This window comes from Triplophysa dalaica, chromosome 10 (assembly GCF_015846415.1).
Source record: "Triplophysa dalaica isolate WHDGS20190420 chromosome 10, ASM1584641v1, whole genome shotgun sequence".
Classification (NCBI taxonomy): domain Eukaryota; kingdom Metazoa; phylum Chordata; class Actinopteri; order Cypriniformes; family Nemacheilidae; genus Triplophysa; species Triplophysa dalaica.
Window position 1 is genome coordinate 21,309,456 of NC_079551.1, and position 18,378 is coordinate 21,327,833.

The 18,378-nt window shown below is 36.9% G+C and overlaps 1 protein-coding gene across 1 annotated transcript; it reads left to right on the top strand.

The window, feature by feature from the left end:
• The first annotated feature begins 3,896 nt into the window (after positions 1-3,896).
• On the top strand, positions 3,897-18,293 carry rnf13 (ring finger protein 13). Its single transcript, XM_056759383.1, has 10 exons — positions 3,897-4,050; positions 6,331-6,467; positions 6,695-6,775; positions 9,419-9,544; positions 12,048-12,135; positions 12,627-12,717; positions 13,666-13,771; positions 13,851-13,944; positions 17,046-17,126; positions 17,336-18,293. The coding sequence occupies exons 2-10, from the start codon at positions 6,354-6,356 to the stop codon at positions 17,689-17,691; spliced, it is 1,137 nt and encodes a 378-aa protein (XP_056615361.1). The 5' UTR covers positions 3,897-4,050; positions 6,331-6,353; the 3' UTR covers positions 17,692-18,293.
• Positions 18,294-18,378: the final 85 nt, after the last annotated feature.

Consider the following 18,378-nt stretch of genomic DNA (forward strand, 5'->3'; position numbering starts at 1 on the left):
TGAGATTGGTGGTTCTCCTCGTACTCTTCATCACCCTGATGTTCAGTGATGGATGGGATTATGACAGATTCAACAATGATCGACCTGAACGGTTTCCATGCCAGAATAGTTTGAATAACAATGCTTTTGATCATTTTAAACAGAGACATATTCTCTCAGAGGATTTTAACAGAAGTAATGATACTGCTTGGGCAAATTATTTAACAAAAAAGGGACTTTGTGGCAGGACAAAAATCCAGTCCTTCCTCCTTAAAAGTGATGAGGTTAAAATTAAAAGAATCTGCAATGGAAAAGGCATCAGATATGATGGCAACCTGTGCATCAGTAGGAATACGTTCAAAGTGTTCACTGTTGAAAGGGCTTCGACTGAACCAAAGTGTAAAGTTGGTTCCACCTGGACTCAATTTTCTTATGTGATTGTTGCTTGTGAGAAAATAAATAACCTCTGTTTGCCTGTTCACTATCATAACCAAACTGGAGATCCCATAAAGGATGGTCAGATCTGTGGACCTCAGCAAGGGTCAAGCACAAAGTGAAACGTTACTAGCAGTGACTTCTACTTAATATCCATAGGAACGTGTTACATATGCATGGTTATCAAAGATTAATGCAAACATGACCACATTTTTCATTTCTATCATTTAATCACTTCTGAAGTCCTTTTCGGTTTGAGACTGTCATTTATTTTTGTGAAAGCTTAATTTAATCTCTCCAGTAGTGATCGAATAAATGCATAGTGAAAACTGATTTTCACTAAAGGTTCCCAAGAAGGTCTTTGTTTCCTTGTTTGGATAAAATGTTGCTGTTTATTACTGTATCTGATTAAAGAATTGCGATTATGATGCTTTTGCCTAAATTATTGTAAGAATTAAATACATTTTTTAAGCTCCTTTATATTCTTTAAAAATAATGCCTCAGATGGTTTTCCAAAACCAAAGTTGTGTAATTTGTGCTGTAATATAAAATAAAGCATCTTACTGTCTGTCAGTGGGTGTGTGAGTTTATTCTCACATCATGGTCAGTGTTGCCAGTCTGTGTGTGTCTGTGATGCCGTAAACTGTCGCGTGAAGCCTTGATGAGACTTGACACGGTGGTCCTACACAAACACAGAAACAATATTCATTTATATTGAAAGATAAGCAAAAATGGGTAGCTGACATGATACGTCAAACGTCCACAGGGGTCTCATGACTTCAAAGCATTAAAATGAATTTAAACAGCTACAAATAAAGATATATGGCTGTCTAAAACTGACCCCCTTATCCACTGTTTCCTTTCACTTTGAAGGTAAAAAATTAGAATATGCCTAAATGGAAAATTTCAAAAGGGTGATTTCTTAAAACACCTTGGAGTTTATGAATATATATTTTTGTAGTTTAGCAAATCTTTAACAAAGACAAACCTTTTCATTTGTAATGCTTATCTCTTTTTGCTGTGTAGTAAAATCACAAAATAAGTGATATTTGAATTAAAACTGTTGTTATGCAAATATATTATTAATCTGCCAAAAAACATAGTTACTACTCTTTTATTATAATAAACCCATGTTCCCAATGCAATTTACTGTGGCAAGTTGTTTCTGTTATCTAAACCGTGTGATTGAGATCATTTTTTAAACCACCAGCGATGAGAATTAATTGCTAAGAGACAATTTCAACACTGGCAACAGTTTCACTTTCATCATTTATTATAACTGCACAAGTAATTTCCATTATCTACACAAACACACAAATAGAGGTGATATTAACAGAGTAATAATGTGCAAGACAAACTTAATCTCAAACCTCAAGACCTCAATACCAGCAGCAAGAAATCTCTCCCTGTTTAAGTTGAAACTATTGGAGCTCACTGAATCTTTTGTGAAGTCATTATTAGGCTATATGACAAAATCATGTTAACCGTTTTCTGTCCCCGACTAGAGCTATCCGGGGAAATGTCCCCACAGCACGTCCCTCACAACAGTACCAGAGCACCCATGTAGTGCTTATTCACACCACCAGATGGGGCTGTAAGCTACACTAATTACTTGGTCAAGCACGGCTTAGCCATGAAGACTGTTTACGCATGTTTTATCACTGGGACAGCAACTTTTCATATTATCTCCAAAATCCAGTGTTGTATCCACCTTTTAAATAACATCCATCACTGAAATGCCGTGAACAAACAGACACACCTACACGTTACTTTTGCCAGAATAACTAGCTGCAGCTGCAGGCCCACAGCCCAGCCCATATTGACTAATAGGGGTCCACCTAATGTGTCTGTGAAGTTTCAGCTCAAAAAGCACCACAGACCTTTTAATATACCATGATGCGGTACATGCCCACTTTTACATGTGAGAAGAAATGCGATGTTTTGTTGTGTGTCTCTTTAAGTGCAATTGAGCTGATAGTCTCTGCACCCTTTTCAGCAGAAAACGCAGCCAGGGCTGTGTGCCTGTTCTTCCAGCAACAAAAGTACAAAGTAGGGTCACATAAAGCGAACGAGAAACAAGGTCTCATCTTTGAAAACCAAACCTATTGTTTTCAATAAGCACTCCTGTTTCCCCCGGGGGCCATTCCCGAAGCCCCTCCGCTCCCTGTTGGTCCGGTCACGACCGCTTTTGGGAGCTAGAACCGCGTCGCGTGTTTACAAACCATAAACACAGTTTTCTACGTTGAAGATCCTCAAGACAAACGCATTGGTATTTCTCAAGCTAACGTTACACACGACAATCCCGTCGCGTGTTTACAAGCCACAGACTTTGCTAACAGTGAATGGACAAACGTGTCACAGTGAAAATTGTATCTACTTTTAAATTGCCACAGGTCCCTGGGGTCTTACTTTAAAAATACTGGTTCTTATATTGTTCTGTGTTGGTCTGTGCAGCCAAAAACAGAACAGTTCGTAAGCTTCGCTACTTTTGCAATGGGGACGAAACTTCACACATGCGAAATCAAAAATGGCGGCGGCGCAATGGGTGAACACGTTCAGAACAATGGAGGAAATATTTAACTTTTCTAATATTTTAACATTTGTTATATTTTTGTAGTATTAATGAATTGTGTGAACTGTGTTGATCATTTGTAATGGTTAGTGGGCAGTTTTTTAATTGATTGATTATAACAAATGAGATTTCAAGACATTTTGAACATTTAATAAGAAAATGTCCCCCGGTTTTCATTAAAATAATCTGCTCATTTTAAACTATAAATTTAAACGTGAACAGCGTAACTGCCACGCCAAATATTAACATTCCTGAAAATCTAAAAAGGCACATTTATTTATATAGCACCTTAATGCTTTATAAATATTTATTAATGCTTTCTTTGTTATTGATGCATCTACATGTGTTTTTCTTTGTCAAGCAAAACGTCCTCCAACTAGAGCTGCAACTAACGACTATTTTAAAAAACTTTAAAAGATTTTGTCTTTGATTAATCAGATTTTCAAAAAGCCTCATTTTACTTTCATGATTAAAACATTATTCCACACCCTTGTCCGATGCAAACGAGAAAATACTGTTTTGTTGTAGGGTTATTATTCATGCGTTATTATTAACCTGAAAGAGCACATGACCAGCAATGTCACGTGTAAGACTCTACGTTTCTCATCGCTATTCAGAATAAACCAATCATAGTTGTTTGTGATTAATTCGCTACGAGAATTCCATACAATCATTTTGTAGCTGCTTGCTGTGGTGGGTTTCCACTTGTACATCAAATACCGGTTTTCATTCAATATGTTGAAATGTTTGTTTGTTTTAATGTATGTCTCCAACAAGGGAACAAATGTCGTCACAGGGCAAGTTCAACTTCATCGCGATACCTTGACGTCATTTGTCGATCGTTCTGCGCAGCGCTGCATCAATCAACTCCACCACAGCGCGCTAGAGGGCGCAGTGTGTCAACTCTGTATCGTGTGGGGGTGTTTTGCATCTGTGTTGACATTCTGGCCTGCTAAGCGATATGAGGTCGTAGCGAAGTGCTGTAAGACTCTAATTTCATTCAACTGTAATGACACCGTTGTTATATCATATCACGGAGATAAAGGAAGCGATCTAATGTAACGGTAAGGAAAAGGCTTTACATTAAATAATGCCATTTTTTATATTTGTGCACGCGAACCAAGCAAGAATCTCGTCTTTTGAATAACAGCTTTGTTATCTTTGATTGGATTCATGTTTGTTTCGAGTATTTTTTATGCTCTGTATTAAAATTTTAGACGTGTCGATTTTTGATCGTGTTGCATATTGAAGGCAGATTGTTAAAGTAAAGCTGGAGTTCCCCTTCAGTGTTTACTGTTAGCTTGCATGCTAATGTAGTCCAAACTAAATGTGATGTATAACACTTCTTGTGTGACGTTTCCAAATAAGACATTTAACAATTGCTCGATTATTTAACATGTTTATATAAAGAGTCGTTTGTAAGTTGCGAAACCTTTATTTATTTTGGCCTGTGTGTACAAGCTGAGGTTGGAATAACACAATTTTTGTATTATTTGAGTGACGTTAAATTATACAAAACATTTCATCAGAAATGATAAGGGGTTACTCGTTTGTAACCTTTATATAATAATATAGATAATCTATATTAGGGTTTATTTAGGGTGGATGTAATTTATACTACTAATAGTTTCATTAAGATCATTGGTCGGTATGACACTTGTAACTGTAAACATAATTATTTCTGTATATGTTTAATAATAATAAAAGCAGTCATCACATCCGCTGAAGCACAGAAGGGCAATTCCGTTAAGGATGTGATATTTTGCGTTTAGGGTGTGACATACAAACGTCAGAGAACGCATATGTTAGGAATATATTGAACCATCTGTTTATATTTTGCTAAACCCTTGCTGATAGAGTCTAAACATCAGAAAAATATCAGTCAACAAACAAGTTTTCTATTAAAACCCCCCAGAAATAAACTTGTTATGGATGTGACAAAAATGGACACGGGTTTTCAGGAACTAGTATGTACTTTGTAGGATTTCTTTGAATAAAAAAAAAAATGCATTAATACCCAAGAAATTAAGAAGGAAATGACTCTTTTTAAACCATTAAACAGCTACTTAACTTTAGTTTTACTTAATTTGCCCATTTACTGTATGAGGAATAAGTACCGTTATGGATGTGACAATCCTGTCCATGGAAAATCATGCTCTAAAATAAAAAAATCCTTTGAAAACTTGGAGACCTCACATGGGCACTTAACCACCAAATGTTGACACGAGTGCTATCAGTATAGTAAAAGCCTTTGTTAAAAAAACTTTATTTTTTCATGGTAAGTTTGGAATTTGCATGGAATTGCCTGGAACAGTTTGCTGCATTACCCCACCATCTCTGGTGACTATGCAACAATGTCAAATAAGTACGATTTTAAAAGTATTTTACACTGGTTATAAGTGTCGAAACACTTGGCATGGTTTACTAACCCTTGCTTTATAAAAAGTTTACAAAAGAATAGCTAGATGCTGTTTCCTCATACGCAAGAGGCTATCTCTACGTTCGATTTAACATTTCATTCTAAAGGATGAGCAAAAAGTTTTATTAGTAGATTTGTCTCATATATGCTAATAAACTGTTGAATCTGACAAAGCATCCACCTGAAGCATGCTTAAAAATGTTGATGGAATCGTAGCGAATTCAGGGAATTTCTACGGGTTCAATTTTGTATTTCCCACTTGCTGTTTTTCAAGTATTGCAAATTCAGACACATTAAGTTTGGCGTAATGCTTATAAAAGAGAATTGGATTTATTCGTAAACAGAGCTTGTGTATGCACTATGCAGCTACTTTCCAGAATAAAGCGTTTATTCTTTTATTAAAGTTTAAACAGAGATGGCCTCTCTATCGCCATCTCTGTTTAATCTTTAAATTGCAGGTTACTCTACATACTTATGTTGACGTTGGATTACATCAAAATTACATTTCCTGTTTTCCTGTTCCTGTTTGAATCGGTGCAATGACATTTTTCAATACTGACTTAATAAGTGCTTGTTTATATTTACCCCCAAAAATTATGAATTGAGGCTGTAAAGAAGAAGTGTCACACGGTTGGATTCACCAATACCATAGGTTTAAAGGTTTAGCTTGTTATCAGTGCCCAGCCACTTCCACTCGTAAACGACGCAAGCAAGTATCTCCCTAAGCAATCAGCTGAGCTACATCCATTGGGATGAATAGGAAAAATAAAAAGTATAAATATATAAAGTTTATATATTTTAAACTGTCCTATCATAGCTGAATGGGCAGTCAGGGTTGAATTTACCTCTTAGGAACAGAAAGTGGTTAAAAAGGGGAAGTGTGTGAATTTCCCTGTGCACACATCAATTCTCTTTGCATTTGCAGGAGAAATAAAAGCCGATCTTAAGATGCTGCTGTCCTTGGGTATGCTGATGCTCTCTGCCACCCAGATTTACACCATCTTCACAGTTCAGATTTTTGCCTTCCTCAATCTTCTGCCTGTGGAGGCCGATATATCAGCAGTAAGTTTTCACTCGATTACTGCAGTGAGTTAACATTCGACAAAATCCATCATGTTTCCGAGCCAGAAACACAGTTTGCTTTTTGCTCATCTAACGTAAATTAAACAATGAAGGTTTGTTTGTAATGCACATGACGACATTTATAATGTTCATAAATAGACGATTTTCAACTGAGAATGAAATGCATTACGTACATGTGCATTTTAATAACTGCTTTTGTTTTTCAGTATTCCTTCGACAATAAAACTGAGAACTTTGATGATCTTCCTGCTCGGTTTGGCTACAGGCTGCCCAGTGAAGGACTAAAGGTGAGTGTGCTATATAAAATTTGATGATAACATTACATACACACAATTCCATGATTAAAAACACTATAAACAGGTTACTAAACCTTTATTTTATGACAAGAATATCTCCGAAGTGTCACAGATTTTTTTCTTACTATTTGGTATAGCCTCCCCTTTTGTTGTTTAAATACAAACAAAAAAATTGTTGATTTCTATAAAGGAGTCCCCATTGCATTAAAGTTGCAAAAGATTAACTGTTTTCAAACCAGTGTCATTGAAAAACTCTGAAGGACTGTTGGTAAAAAAGTGTGGTCACCCTTAAACACTTTTAGAGATGTTGCATTTTAAAAATGACCTTTAATAAAATAAATTTGTTCGTCCATGTCACAAAATGACTAGACAAAATTTCTGTGTCTTTTCACTCTGCGGTGACCTTTGAAATGAGTGTTTGATCAAATTTTCAAAGCTGCTCAAATAAGCAGGTTTTCTGTTCCTTATCTGTATGAGACAGAACCACACATCAAACCTCATGATGTGTTAGTGATAACTATGCCGAAATCACATTACTTCACAACTGTTTGAGCCAGTTCTCCTTTCGGTACACATTCAGTTATCTTTCTTTGTTGTTGTGAATTTCACTTTGATTTCCGCAGATCAAAGCATATTTTTAAGACCAAGTCAAATGAGATTTTCATACTTTTATACTTTCTTATACTTTTACCTTGTCCTATTAAGATAGACACACAACATGCTGGGCTAACCAGTTTCAGGGGGGCAAACTAGTTTTTGAAACACGAGTGGCTGGTCATGACTGTTTCTTCTGTGGAACACAAAAGAAGATATTTTGAGAAATTTCTCGGTGGTTTTGTGCTCATACAGTGAAAGTCAATGGGGTTCAAGAATATCTTCTTTTATGTTCTGCAGAAGAATTAACTCATACAAGTTTGGAATGACATGAAGGTGAATAAACAATGAACGCATTCTCATTTTGGGGAGAATTGTCCCTTAAAATTTGGTACTTTTAATTTCTCTTCAGAATGAAGTCATTTAGCAGACGATTTTATCCAAAGAAACTTACAGATGAGTTAAACAATGGAAGCAAATGGAACCACATGAGGACAACAAAAAGCATTAAGTGCAATAAAAAAAAGATTTTTTTTAAGAGTAGAAGAGATAGAAGTGAGATATTTAGTGTGGTTTATTCTACCGGGCTGTCTTTGCTTGCCTGTGCTTTCAGTCAAATAGTCCTATTTTTAGAACCTTTAATGAATCAAACTTTGTTTTTAACTCATTGGAATATTGTTTTTCTGGCCTACTTTGAATCATCTTCAGTCATGTGATGGACACATGCCTGCCTGTTTTTCATGGCCCAATAACCACTTATTCAATCACAGAAAGTTTGTCCTCATTGTTTAGCGGAGAGAAAACAATTCCCCAGTTACAATGCGTTTTAGTAATTCTGGATAAAGTGAAGAAGAACTGTGAGTCGAACAGATTCAATAGCTATTCTTGAGATGGATGCTTAAATGTAGTTCAGTGAGATACAAATCTCCTTACGCTCTACTCACTAAGGGACTAAACTAGATGTTAAGGTGATAAGAAGCCAAGATAAAAGTGTAATCCTATGTCTGATAAGCCAAATTCCCAATAATTTATTGTATTGCCACAACTCCGATTTTACTTTGGAGTTTTTCTGTATGTGTTGTTATTTAAAGCTGATGTTTGTTTTCCAGCAGAGGGGGCTGTTGGAAAGCTTTTAGTAATGTTGTAAGGGTTCATTGAAAGGACATGAGTCAGTGCAGAGTTGTTTCAATGTTTTCCTTTACGCAGTTGTTTATTTCTAGACCTTATTTCTTTTTTGTAGAATTGTCTCTTCTTCTTTTACCATTATCACAGAAGTGTGTCTAAACATGTTTTCTTTCAGCAAAAGAAGCAATTTTCCTGTTACAAGTAATAGGATGGCTCTCTCTAGTGTACAAGGAAGTATCTAAAGTATTGATTTGACACGGTGTGCAGTCCTAGAGCACTTTAACCATACTACCTGGATTTAACCTAAATTATCTGGATGACATTGCATTGATCTTTCAGTTTGACTACAAACACAGGTCTTGTTTTGTCCAACCTAGCTCTGCCTCTCCTGTCTAAACAAAAAGATTAGAAGAGATTTAGCATTTCTGTCAAAGATTTGACAACAAGGATTAGTGATCCGAGATTATTTAATTCTAAACAAAGGGGAGTTTATTGAAATGAGTAAACACTTTTTTCTAAGCCAAACATCACTGTTGCTTATTTTTTGGGGTTTAAACACAGCCCAAATCATGAAGGGACAGTTCACCCACAAATGAAAATTCAGTCATCATTTATTCACCCTTGCGTCATTTCAAACCTGTATGACCTTTTTCCTCTGCAGAGCACAAAAGAAGATATTTTGAAGAATGGTTGTAACCAAAACAACATTGGACCCCATTGACTTTCAATATATGAACACAAAGAATTCTCCAAATTATCTAATTTTGTGTTCCAGGGATGAAAGAAAGTCATACCCAGAGCACCTTAGCAACACCCTAGATTACTCCTAGCAACCTTGTAAACAAAATGTGTGATTCCGTTTCTTCTGAATAGGTGGAAATCAGTTTGACAGTCATTGGTTTTATGTCTACACAGGGCTTCCTGATTGGTGCCCGTCCGGAGAATGCCTGCGAGCCGATCGAACCTCCGCCCCTGAGGGATAACCTCACCAGCGCTTTCATAGTGCTGATCAAGCGCTTCGACTGTAATTTCGACATCAAGGTAGGTTTTCTTTGTGAAAACTCCATGAACCTACAACAGAGTTTGAACACCATCATTTGCACATGTGGGTTTGTTTTGTGAACAGTTTTGGGCAGAATTCTGCAGATTTTCCCACACAGAAAACATGAAAAACATGCACTTGTGTAGGTTTCCACTATGTTTCTGCATGTATGGAAAAAATTCTTTATATTGTGTTATAATAATTCAGTTGTTTTTACGAAATTATTGTACAGTAAAATGCTCAGTCAAAAGAAAGTCATATATGTTTTTTGACCAATACCAGAGAATGAGATGTAAGGCAGAAGTGGGCCATGTGACCAAATTCAGGGACTTCAGTAGCCATACTTGAAAAATCTCTCTTGAATTTTTCCATCGTGTAATTTCTCTTGTATTTTTCTGAAGGAATCAGGGAATCAAACGCAATGATACAGACGACCCAATCAGTAAGCGAATGTGGGCAACTACGCTTGGATACTCTAAAGTCTCCGTTTTCGTCCGTTTACACAGAAACATAACCCCACAGTTTTCAAACTAAAACCTGGTCTGCTTTCCAAAACTCTCTGTTTTCAGGGGTCAAAAACTCTGGATAAGTGTAAATGCCAGGCGTAACAGTAGCGACAATTACACGCTTTTAAAGGAAAAGGCACTAGTATCAATGCCGTCTTAGCATGAACACAGCTGCCGTTTGTCTACTGTCCAGTGAGCTAATAAGTAAAGATCCTGAAAGTTTGTTTTTACATGACATGGTGCCTTAAAAAAACCTGTTTCCCCCGCGCTTGTTGTTCTTAACCCAGAAGACTGTCTTCTTTCAGTCAAACAAAATACAGTGATATTCAGTAGAGGTGAAACCATACATCAGTATGGATTTATATTTCTATCTAATGACTAGAATATGATAAATGCAGTGCTAAAAAGTTAAAATAAATCAAGAGGAACCCTAATTTGGATGGTTTTCCCATCTTTACAATAAATATTGTATCACTGACTGAGAGTATTCAGGGTTCTCAAAAGGTCTTCATTATTAAAGGTCTTAAATTTGGGGACAGAAGGTCTATAAATTCTAAAACGGCTCTTGACAATGTAATCTTTCACTAGAAGCAATAAAAGCTAAAGGAAGCGTGTCAGAATTTTATTGTATTTTCTGTGAGAGATTTACTGTGTATGATGTGTTTTTTTTTTTGAGTTAGCATCAAGTTAACAGCTCAAAGCAATCGCAGGAATGTAACAATGAGTGATGTTTTTTGCATTTATTCTCCTGTTCACATGAGAGCTCAGTGACTAAAACTAAAAAGGCATGTGACATGAAAGCCTCTCCATGTATGCAAAGGCCGCCTGTATGCAAATCAGCCCCCGCTCTCTTAAGACACGCTTTCATGCTGGTGGCAAAACTATGCAAAGACTTTATGAGATCTGCCTACAGGTTCTGTTCACCTGGAGGTCTTTGGACTACTGCCAAAGGCAGCCCAACAAAAAGCATACTTTAAGATTGTTTTCCTGTACAGCACTAAACTGCTTGACAAGGTTAAACATTCAGGTTTCACGATGAGCTATCAATCATAAATGTATTCTCAATGACAGGGCTGTGAAATGTTTATGATGCAATATTTGACACATGCATAAAGGGTTCTTCCTGGCTCAAAATGAGGCGGAAGTGGTGCCATCCTTATCTTGTACAAACACCCACATGTAAGCCTACCGTACCCTTTAGCCAAACACATATTAAAACATACAAAAAAATATATAGATGAGAATGACAAATATTGATAAATATAAACATTAACATTACATTTATGCGTTTGGCAGACGCTTTTATCCAAAGTGACATACATAACATTATAATATACATTGTATCTGACTATGTGCAATCCCCTGGGATCGAACCATGATCTTGGTGTTGCTAACGCCATGCTCTAACCCAGTGGTTCTCAACTCTGGCTCACAAGATCCATTTTCCTGCCGAGTTTAATATAGCTACTAAAGACGTCCATCTCTGGTTCTACAAAACATTATAATATGCTGAAAATCTCTCTCTCTCTTTCTTTCTTCCTTTCTTTCTTTGTACCTGGGCTGAAAAACAGCAATATAAAAAAAAAGATTGTATTCATCCTGGTTTTGTTCCACAAAATAAAATTTGTATCCTTTGCAAGTATCATGTCTGCCTTGAGTGGCCGCTGTTTAGCAGTGATAAGGCACTGGCTTCTTCCACACTGAAATAAATATACAAATTGTTAAAATGACTTGTACCTAAAACCCAAAAAAAAACATTGAATTCTGCCTTATACAAAACAGTCATGGAATTGGAACTATTGTCCTCTTCATACTCTTTAGTAGTTGATACCCATGTTGTCCAGCCGTAGTGTCACAAATGATCCTTTCAACACAAAGCAGAACAGGGGGCCGTACATTTTTCATGCAAATACTGTGTGTATGTAGGTTTGAGTAGTGCATGCATGTTTCCTGTGTTAGTTTGAACACAATGCATCTATCTCTGTGTAATTCATAGGTCCTTCATGCGCAGAAGGCCGGCTACAAGGCAGCGATTGTCCACAATGTGGATTCTGATGACTTAATCAGCATGGGATCCAATGATCGTACGTTTCTGCACACGAATGCATTAAACATGCAGTGAAAACACCAGCTCATGTGTTCTGCTGTCAGACAATGGCCGGATTCATAACCTCAGCCCCAAATGCTCTGAATATAGCTACTGTTTATGAATTCTGAATGAGCCGTCATGTTGTTCAACTTGAAATGTTGAGATACCATGATGAACAAAAGTGATGGTCATTCGGAACCAACCATAGACAGAGTCTCCAAAAACACTGAAGGGATAGTTCACGAAAAAATACAATTCTATCATCATTTGTTTACCTTCATGATAATAAACCTATATATGACATCCGTCTACTGTGGAACTTTTGCACCAGATTGTGTTATTTAATCATATTTAATAGTTTTGATGACATTACCATTATTCTTAAATGTGGCAAATGAAGTCTATATTTTTGTACATAAATAAATTTTAACGGTTCAATTTAATGAGGTTTATTTAAAGTATGTCTCTCTGTTTATTTTATTGCAGTTGATCTTCTGAAGCAGATAGACATTCCTTCAGTTTTTATTGGTGAAGAAGCAGCCAACTCCCTCAAACAGGATTACATCTATGAGAAAGGGTAAGAGCTTCAGTTACAGTATTGATACGTTACCGTTTAAACAGACACTTACTAGAGATGAGTAACACTTAAATTGCTAGGATAAAAATGTATTTTTTATCTCCGTGATGTGGTGGAAAGGCTTTGCTTATAGTTTTTATAGCCTATAGTTGTATGGTGTTTAATGATATATGACTGTACATGTCAGCATTTGAGACCCGTGATCCCGAACCGGACAAAAGATCACCGCGATCGTGGGTCTCAAATGTTTTGAGAGTTTCCATGATAAATAAACAAAAGGGAGACTCCTGGTAATTTATGGATATCACCCAGCACCCGAAATAATACCAAAACTACTTCAAAGCAGCCTCCATTATTCATAAACAGTGGATAAAACCTTGAAAAATTATATATTAGCCCACCAAATCACAGAGATGGCGATTTGCACGAGCTTAAGATCACAGACAACTTCTGCAATTAATACAAATGACTAGAGGTCCTCAGGTAAAACTAATCTTGTGACTCATAGTTAAAAAATATTTTACTCACATGAGATTGCTCTGCCATTCCTTTAGCTATCTTTAACGGCATGTGTGTTTATTAATTGCTCTGTCTATCTGGTTCCGCGCCACCAGTGTAACTTCAGAATTGTCATGCGCGAACCAGTGGCCGGAGCTAGAGAAGTAGTCGTTGATATTGTAGAGGTGGTGTTCAACTTATCAATGTTGTCATAGATATGTGCATTCCAGAACCTGGCGTTCGCTGGGCCTGGTGTCAATATCAGATGTAATCTCAGTAACAAGGGCGTTTTTAGTTCTGACACTTACATCATGTTCGCGTGAATACGATTCCCTCTTATCAAAAGCTCAAACACAGGCTGGACTCAGATGTGCCAGATCCACCCATCAGAACACCTGCACTTTCTGCAAAGCCACTGATTTATGTGACGTTTGCCTTGTTTGTTTTCAGTGGTCATGTTGTTCTCATGCCAGATTTCAGTTTGCCTCTGGAATATTACCTGATCCCATTCCTCATCATTGTGGGTATCTGCCTTATCCTCATTGTAGTCTTCATGGTGAGTAAACAAAGCGCCTAATGTCAAAAAAGTAAAATCGTTTATATCTATCCTCACGTTTACTTTCATCCATTCTCAGATCACAAAGTTTGTACAGGACAGACACAGAGCCAGGAGAAGCCGCTTGCGCAAAGACCAGCTGAGGAAACTCCCAATTCACAAGTACAAGAAAGGTAAGATGTATCTTAAATTGCTTTTTAAATCAATGCTGAGAAGATTCACAGGTGTAACACAATAAAAAGTTACAATGCTGATTTCTGAAGTGATTAGTTAAAATTCATTCTTGTATCAAACCATTGGCTTCTCACTTCTGTGATAGGCAGTATACTTTGGCTATAAAGTTTATACTTTGTTGAATCCGTTTTATTATTCAAATAAGACTTATGAAGTCTTGTTTGTCAGTATCTATTACACGACTGGTAGGGACGGATCACACTGGTCGACAGTTTATTTGCATGTTACAATATTTCCTCAAATAGTTTTTATAATTAGCTGCGTTTCATCTGTTTGACAGCTGTATGGTAAAACTTTTTTGAAATGATGCATCCTTCCTCTCATCTGTTCCATAAGAACTAAACCAACTTAAGTATACAGGATTTCCTCAAGACTAGTTGTAAGGTATCCCAAAGTGTGTATTTTGGCAAAAATGCGTTGGCTAAAAGCATCCGTCAGATGCGTAAATAAAAATCCACACTGAACGGACAGCCTGGCATTGTGGACACGTGTGGACTTGTGGGTGAAATGTGGAATTCTCCTCCCACACCGGAGGTTTTCAGTTTTCCACCTCCTCATGGTGAATCATCAAACCATTTTAAAACCAAATAAACAAATATTGACCATTGACTGTCTGCATACATCAGCGTCTGTTGACAAGCTATATCTGCTATGAGACGTGATGTACTGTATGTAGACGTCTAGTGAAAAGTTGTCTTTATGATTGACAGGAAAGGGGGATCAAAATGTAGAGGGCTTGAACACATTGCATTGTGGGATAGAGTATTCTGTGCTGTGTACTGTGGAATATTTAGCCGTGCTGGCAGAAATGCTCATGCTGTTTACGGTATAATGGAGGAATAGAAAGAACATAAGCACGTATAAAAGAGCGAGCCTTACACACGGCATCAGCACATTTCCTCTCTGTCTCTCTCTCTTTCCGCTCATGGCATCTCCTGATGCTGAGTCGTTGTTTTCTTCTATCCGCCCGCTGTGCTGATTCATGCGTTCTGCTGCAGTCTGTCTCACTAACCGAATGAACAGCGACCTGCTGGATCTTCCTGTCTTACGACACTGCAGCTGCTGTTTCTGCACCCACCGGAAACACCGTCAATGACTCTTTACATGGCTGCAGACCGGTGCAGGAAATGCAGATTACATGTTTTAACAGGCTGTCTCAGGCTTTAAGATGGCATGTGTCGCTGTGTCTTGAGATTTCTTATCCATTTGCAGTCCCAGATTGCAATTTAGCTGATGATTTTAAATCATTTATGTATTTGAAAGAATGATTTGTTTTCAGAAGAGCCATCATTTCAGCGTGAAATCCAATCCATGATTTGTTTTCACATTCTTCTTTATATGTAAGAAAACATTGACAAACAAGTAATGCAGTGCTTTGACTTTTGTCAATGTCTTTTGGGTGATTCTCACAAAATCTTTGTTCCAAGATGTCAAACATGATTTTCTTAAAAATAATTGTATCAATAAATTTCCTTTATATTCATTTAAAACAAGGTGTCACATATTAAAAAAGGCATTCATTTCAAAACTTTTAATTACAGTTTAAAACTGTCAATCCCATAGCACATTTTGCTTAAAAAATGCGAAGCCATAATGCCTAAGCAGTTAATAAAGTATATTTTAATAGAAAATTATATATTTTTTAAATGCGGAAAACTACCTGCATCGGTAATGAGAATGGAAAATTTGGGTACACAGCGTGACAAGAGAATATTACGCTTTAACTATAAACATTTAAAGTATTCTGCTAATCTGGTAGCAATTTGGAATATATCTTCATTTTTATTATACATGAATATTCCCTCAATAATTTTTGTTCATTTGAGAACATGCAATTGTTTTTTCACTTTTTATATTACAACATATAATGCACTCAAAGACAAATCAGGATGTGTTTCTATAATGAGAATGAGCAGAAAAGGCTAATTCCTGACTAATTCCTGTGTCAAAATTATGTTTTGTCCGAGGTAGAGAACACAATTATTTTATTACCACCGAATTGTAGGTTTTATAATTCAAATCTTTACTGCCATAATGTTTCAGTGGTTTCATGAGAATGTTCATATTGTCAAATAAAAATGCCTTAAAATCATTGCAGTAAATTGTATTGTTGCTTAGTTCAAATATATGTCTATAGGGCATTGTTGCAAAGCACATTTACAGTAATACAAATTAATATTGACATTAAAGTATAGAAATAAGGGAAAAAAACTGGAAAATTGTAAAATATATAGAATAAACTGTATAATTGCAATTTTCTGCAAGATGGCGGTGTTAAAAATAACAGTTTACTTTGTAAAAGGAGTCTTGGATTCATGGTGCTATTAAGTTGGTTTATTACAAGATGTATGACATATATTTAATTTTTAAAGTGTATTATGAAGTGCTTTTAAAAGGTTTAAGAACACAAAGCACTTTTACGTTATATATTTTAAACCATGAATTCAACATTGTCAGTTTTGAAAAGAATTTCACAGTCATGTAGCCTGTGAACCGAACAAACCAGAAACCCCTCATAGCAGTCTCTCAAATGCTTGCTTTCAATCAGTCATGATGTTTTGTAGTCAGTTATTGCGTGCCCATATATGGTCACATGCCACTGTAGTTTGAGACGGCAAAAAAGCGTGTTCGCTTACTGCTTATATAAACATCAGAGGGACTTCTTCACTGGTGGAGGGAAAAGTGAAAAAAACTGAGGAATTTCAAGGGAGGGCAAGACAAATTCCTGGACTTATAAGACTGGGATGTTTTGATTGCGGACACCCAGAATCCAAAAAGACATGCTACACATTTGAGAGGCATCATCATTACTAACGTCTTTAGCTGTAGAGAATGCCAAGTTCATGTGTTTGATCTTTACGGTTTTGAAAAAATGAGAATTGGAAACCCAATTTGCGAAGAACATTGTGTAGCTTCTTTCATTTTGATTATTATACACATAAGCTGTCCAATCGACAATGGAAGTCATTTCTATAATCTCGACTATGCTATAGATTAGATAAATTTGGTGGAGTTAAATACTTTCTTGTACTTCTCACAGGTGATTCCTATGACGTTTGTGCCATTTGTTTGGACGAGTATGAAGAAGGCGAGAAACTTCGGGTCCTGCCATGCTCACATGGTGAGTGTTTTCCTAGATCTTTCACTGTTAAACCGCCCCTGACAAAAAGAAAGTCCTTCACGACAAATCGAAATCCAAACATGTAATCTGAGTGAATAGCGTATCTGCTGCCAGACAAACTCTATATTTGAAATAACTTCGAGAAAAATGGATCAGCCTGCTTTTTATCAGGATCTCTTGAAACTAGTTTTCTTTCTATCTTTTGTTAGCCTACCACTGCAAATGTGTCGACCCATGGCTGACCAAAACCAAGAAGACCTGTCCAGTGTGTAAGCAGAAAGTAGTGCCGTCCGAGGGCGGGTCGGACTCTGAATCTGAATCTGGTGACAGCGGTGCCGAGGAGAACGAAGTGTCTGAAAATACGCCTCTGCTACGATCTCTGGCCTCGACCAGCGCCCATTCCTTCGGAACCATGTCCGGCTCACCCTCCCAGCACGAACCGGAGTCATCGGACTACGACGAGCACAGCGACACAACCGACAGCGAGGAGGAAGTCACCGTGGAAACGGTGGTGGTTCAGCTGCAGCAGGGGCATCCGGACATGGACATGGAAGCAAACGCTTGAGATGTTAGCCAAAGCTAACACGGACTTAGTGGGGATTTCAATGCACCTGGAGCAACAGTTCACAATCACTTATACGTTAACGTAACAAATTTTATGTACACAACGTGTTGTCTAGAGCTCTGCGAAACTTGAAACTATGCAGAAACGTTTTATAATTTACGATCCCCCAATGCAACATTTTCGCCAACCTGCTCTAAAATAGAAATTGTGCTTTGATTACGTGCTGACAAAATGCCAAACTCATATCAGACGTGTGTCCAACCGCAAAAATAACTGCATGTTTTTATACGACAAAGACTTTGATGGGTCCACAAAATGTGTGGATGCACCAATACTGATGTCAGCTTTAGTTAACAATAACAAAATTAACTGTTCTAAATATCAAGCACTCAAGTGATCTTGGAAATGTAATAAGGTAACACAATGAAATACTGTAAGTTATAGTTTGTTATGTAGATATGAAAGGGTTTTTTGATAACCTAAACTGTATAAGATGTCTGGTTGCCTTTTAAATGTTGCTTTGATGTAAATGTAATGTTCTGCTCACTCTAGTTTTCAAGTAGTCTTTTCATTTTCCTTCATGAATAAAATTCTAAATCTTTGCTGGTTTTGTCTTATTTGTCCAAAAAAAAATGTATGGGTGTATGGTTAAAAATGTATTATCCCCAGAAGGGTCAACTTACTAAA

Bases quoted from the DNA above. Each gene is read 5' to 3' on its own strand.
- rnf13 (XM_056759383.1), top strand. From the start codon at position 6,354: ATGCTGCTGTCCTTGGGTATGCTGATGCTCTCTGCCACCCAGATTTAC. The intron at 9,545-12,047 runs GTAGGTTTTCTT...TGTAATTCATAG, and splicing joins ACTGTAATTTCGACATCAAG to GTCCTTCATGCGCAGAAGGC. The intron at 13,772-13,850 runs GTGAGTAAACAA...ATCCATTCTCAG, and splicing joins TCCTCATTGTAGTCTTCATG to ATCACAAAGTTTGTACAGGA.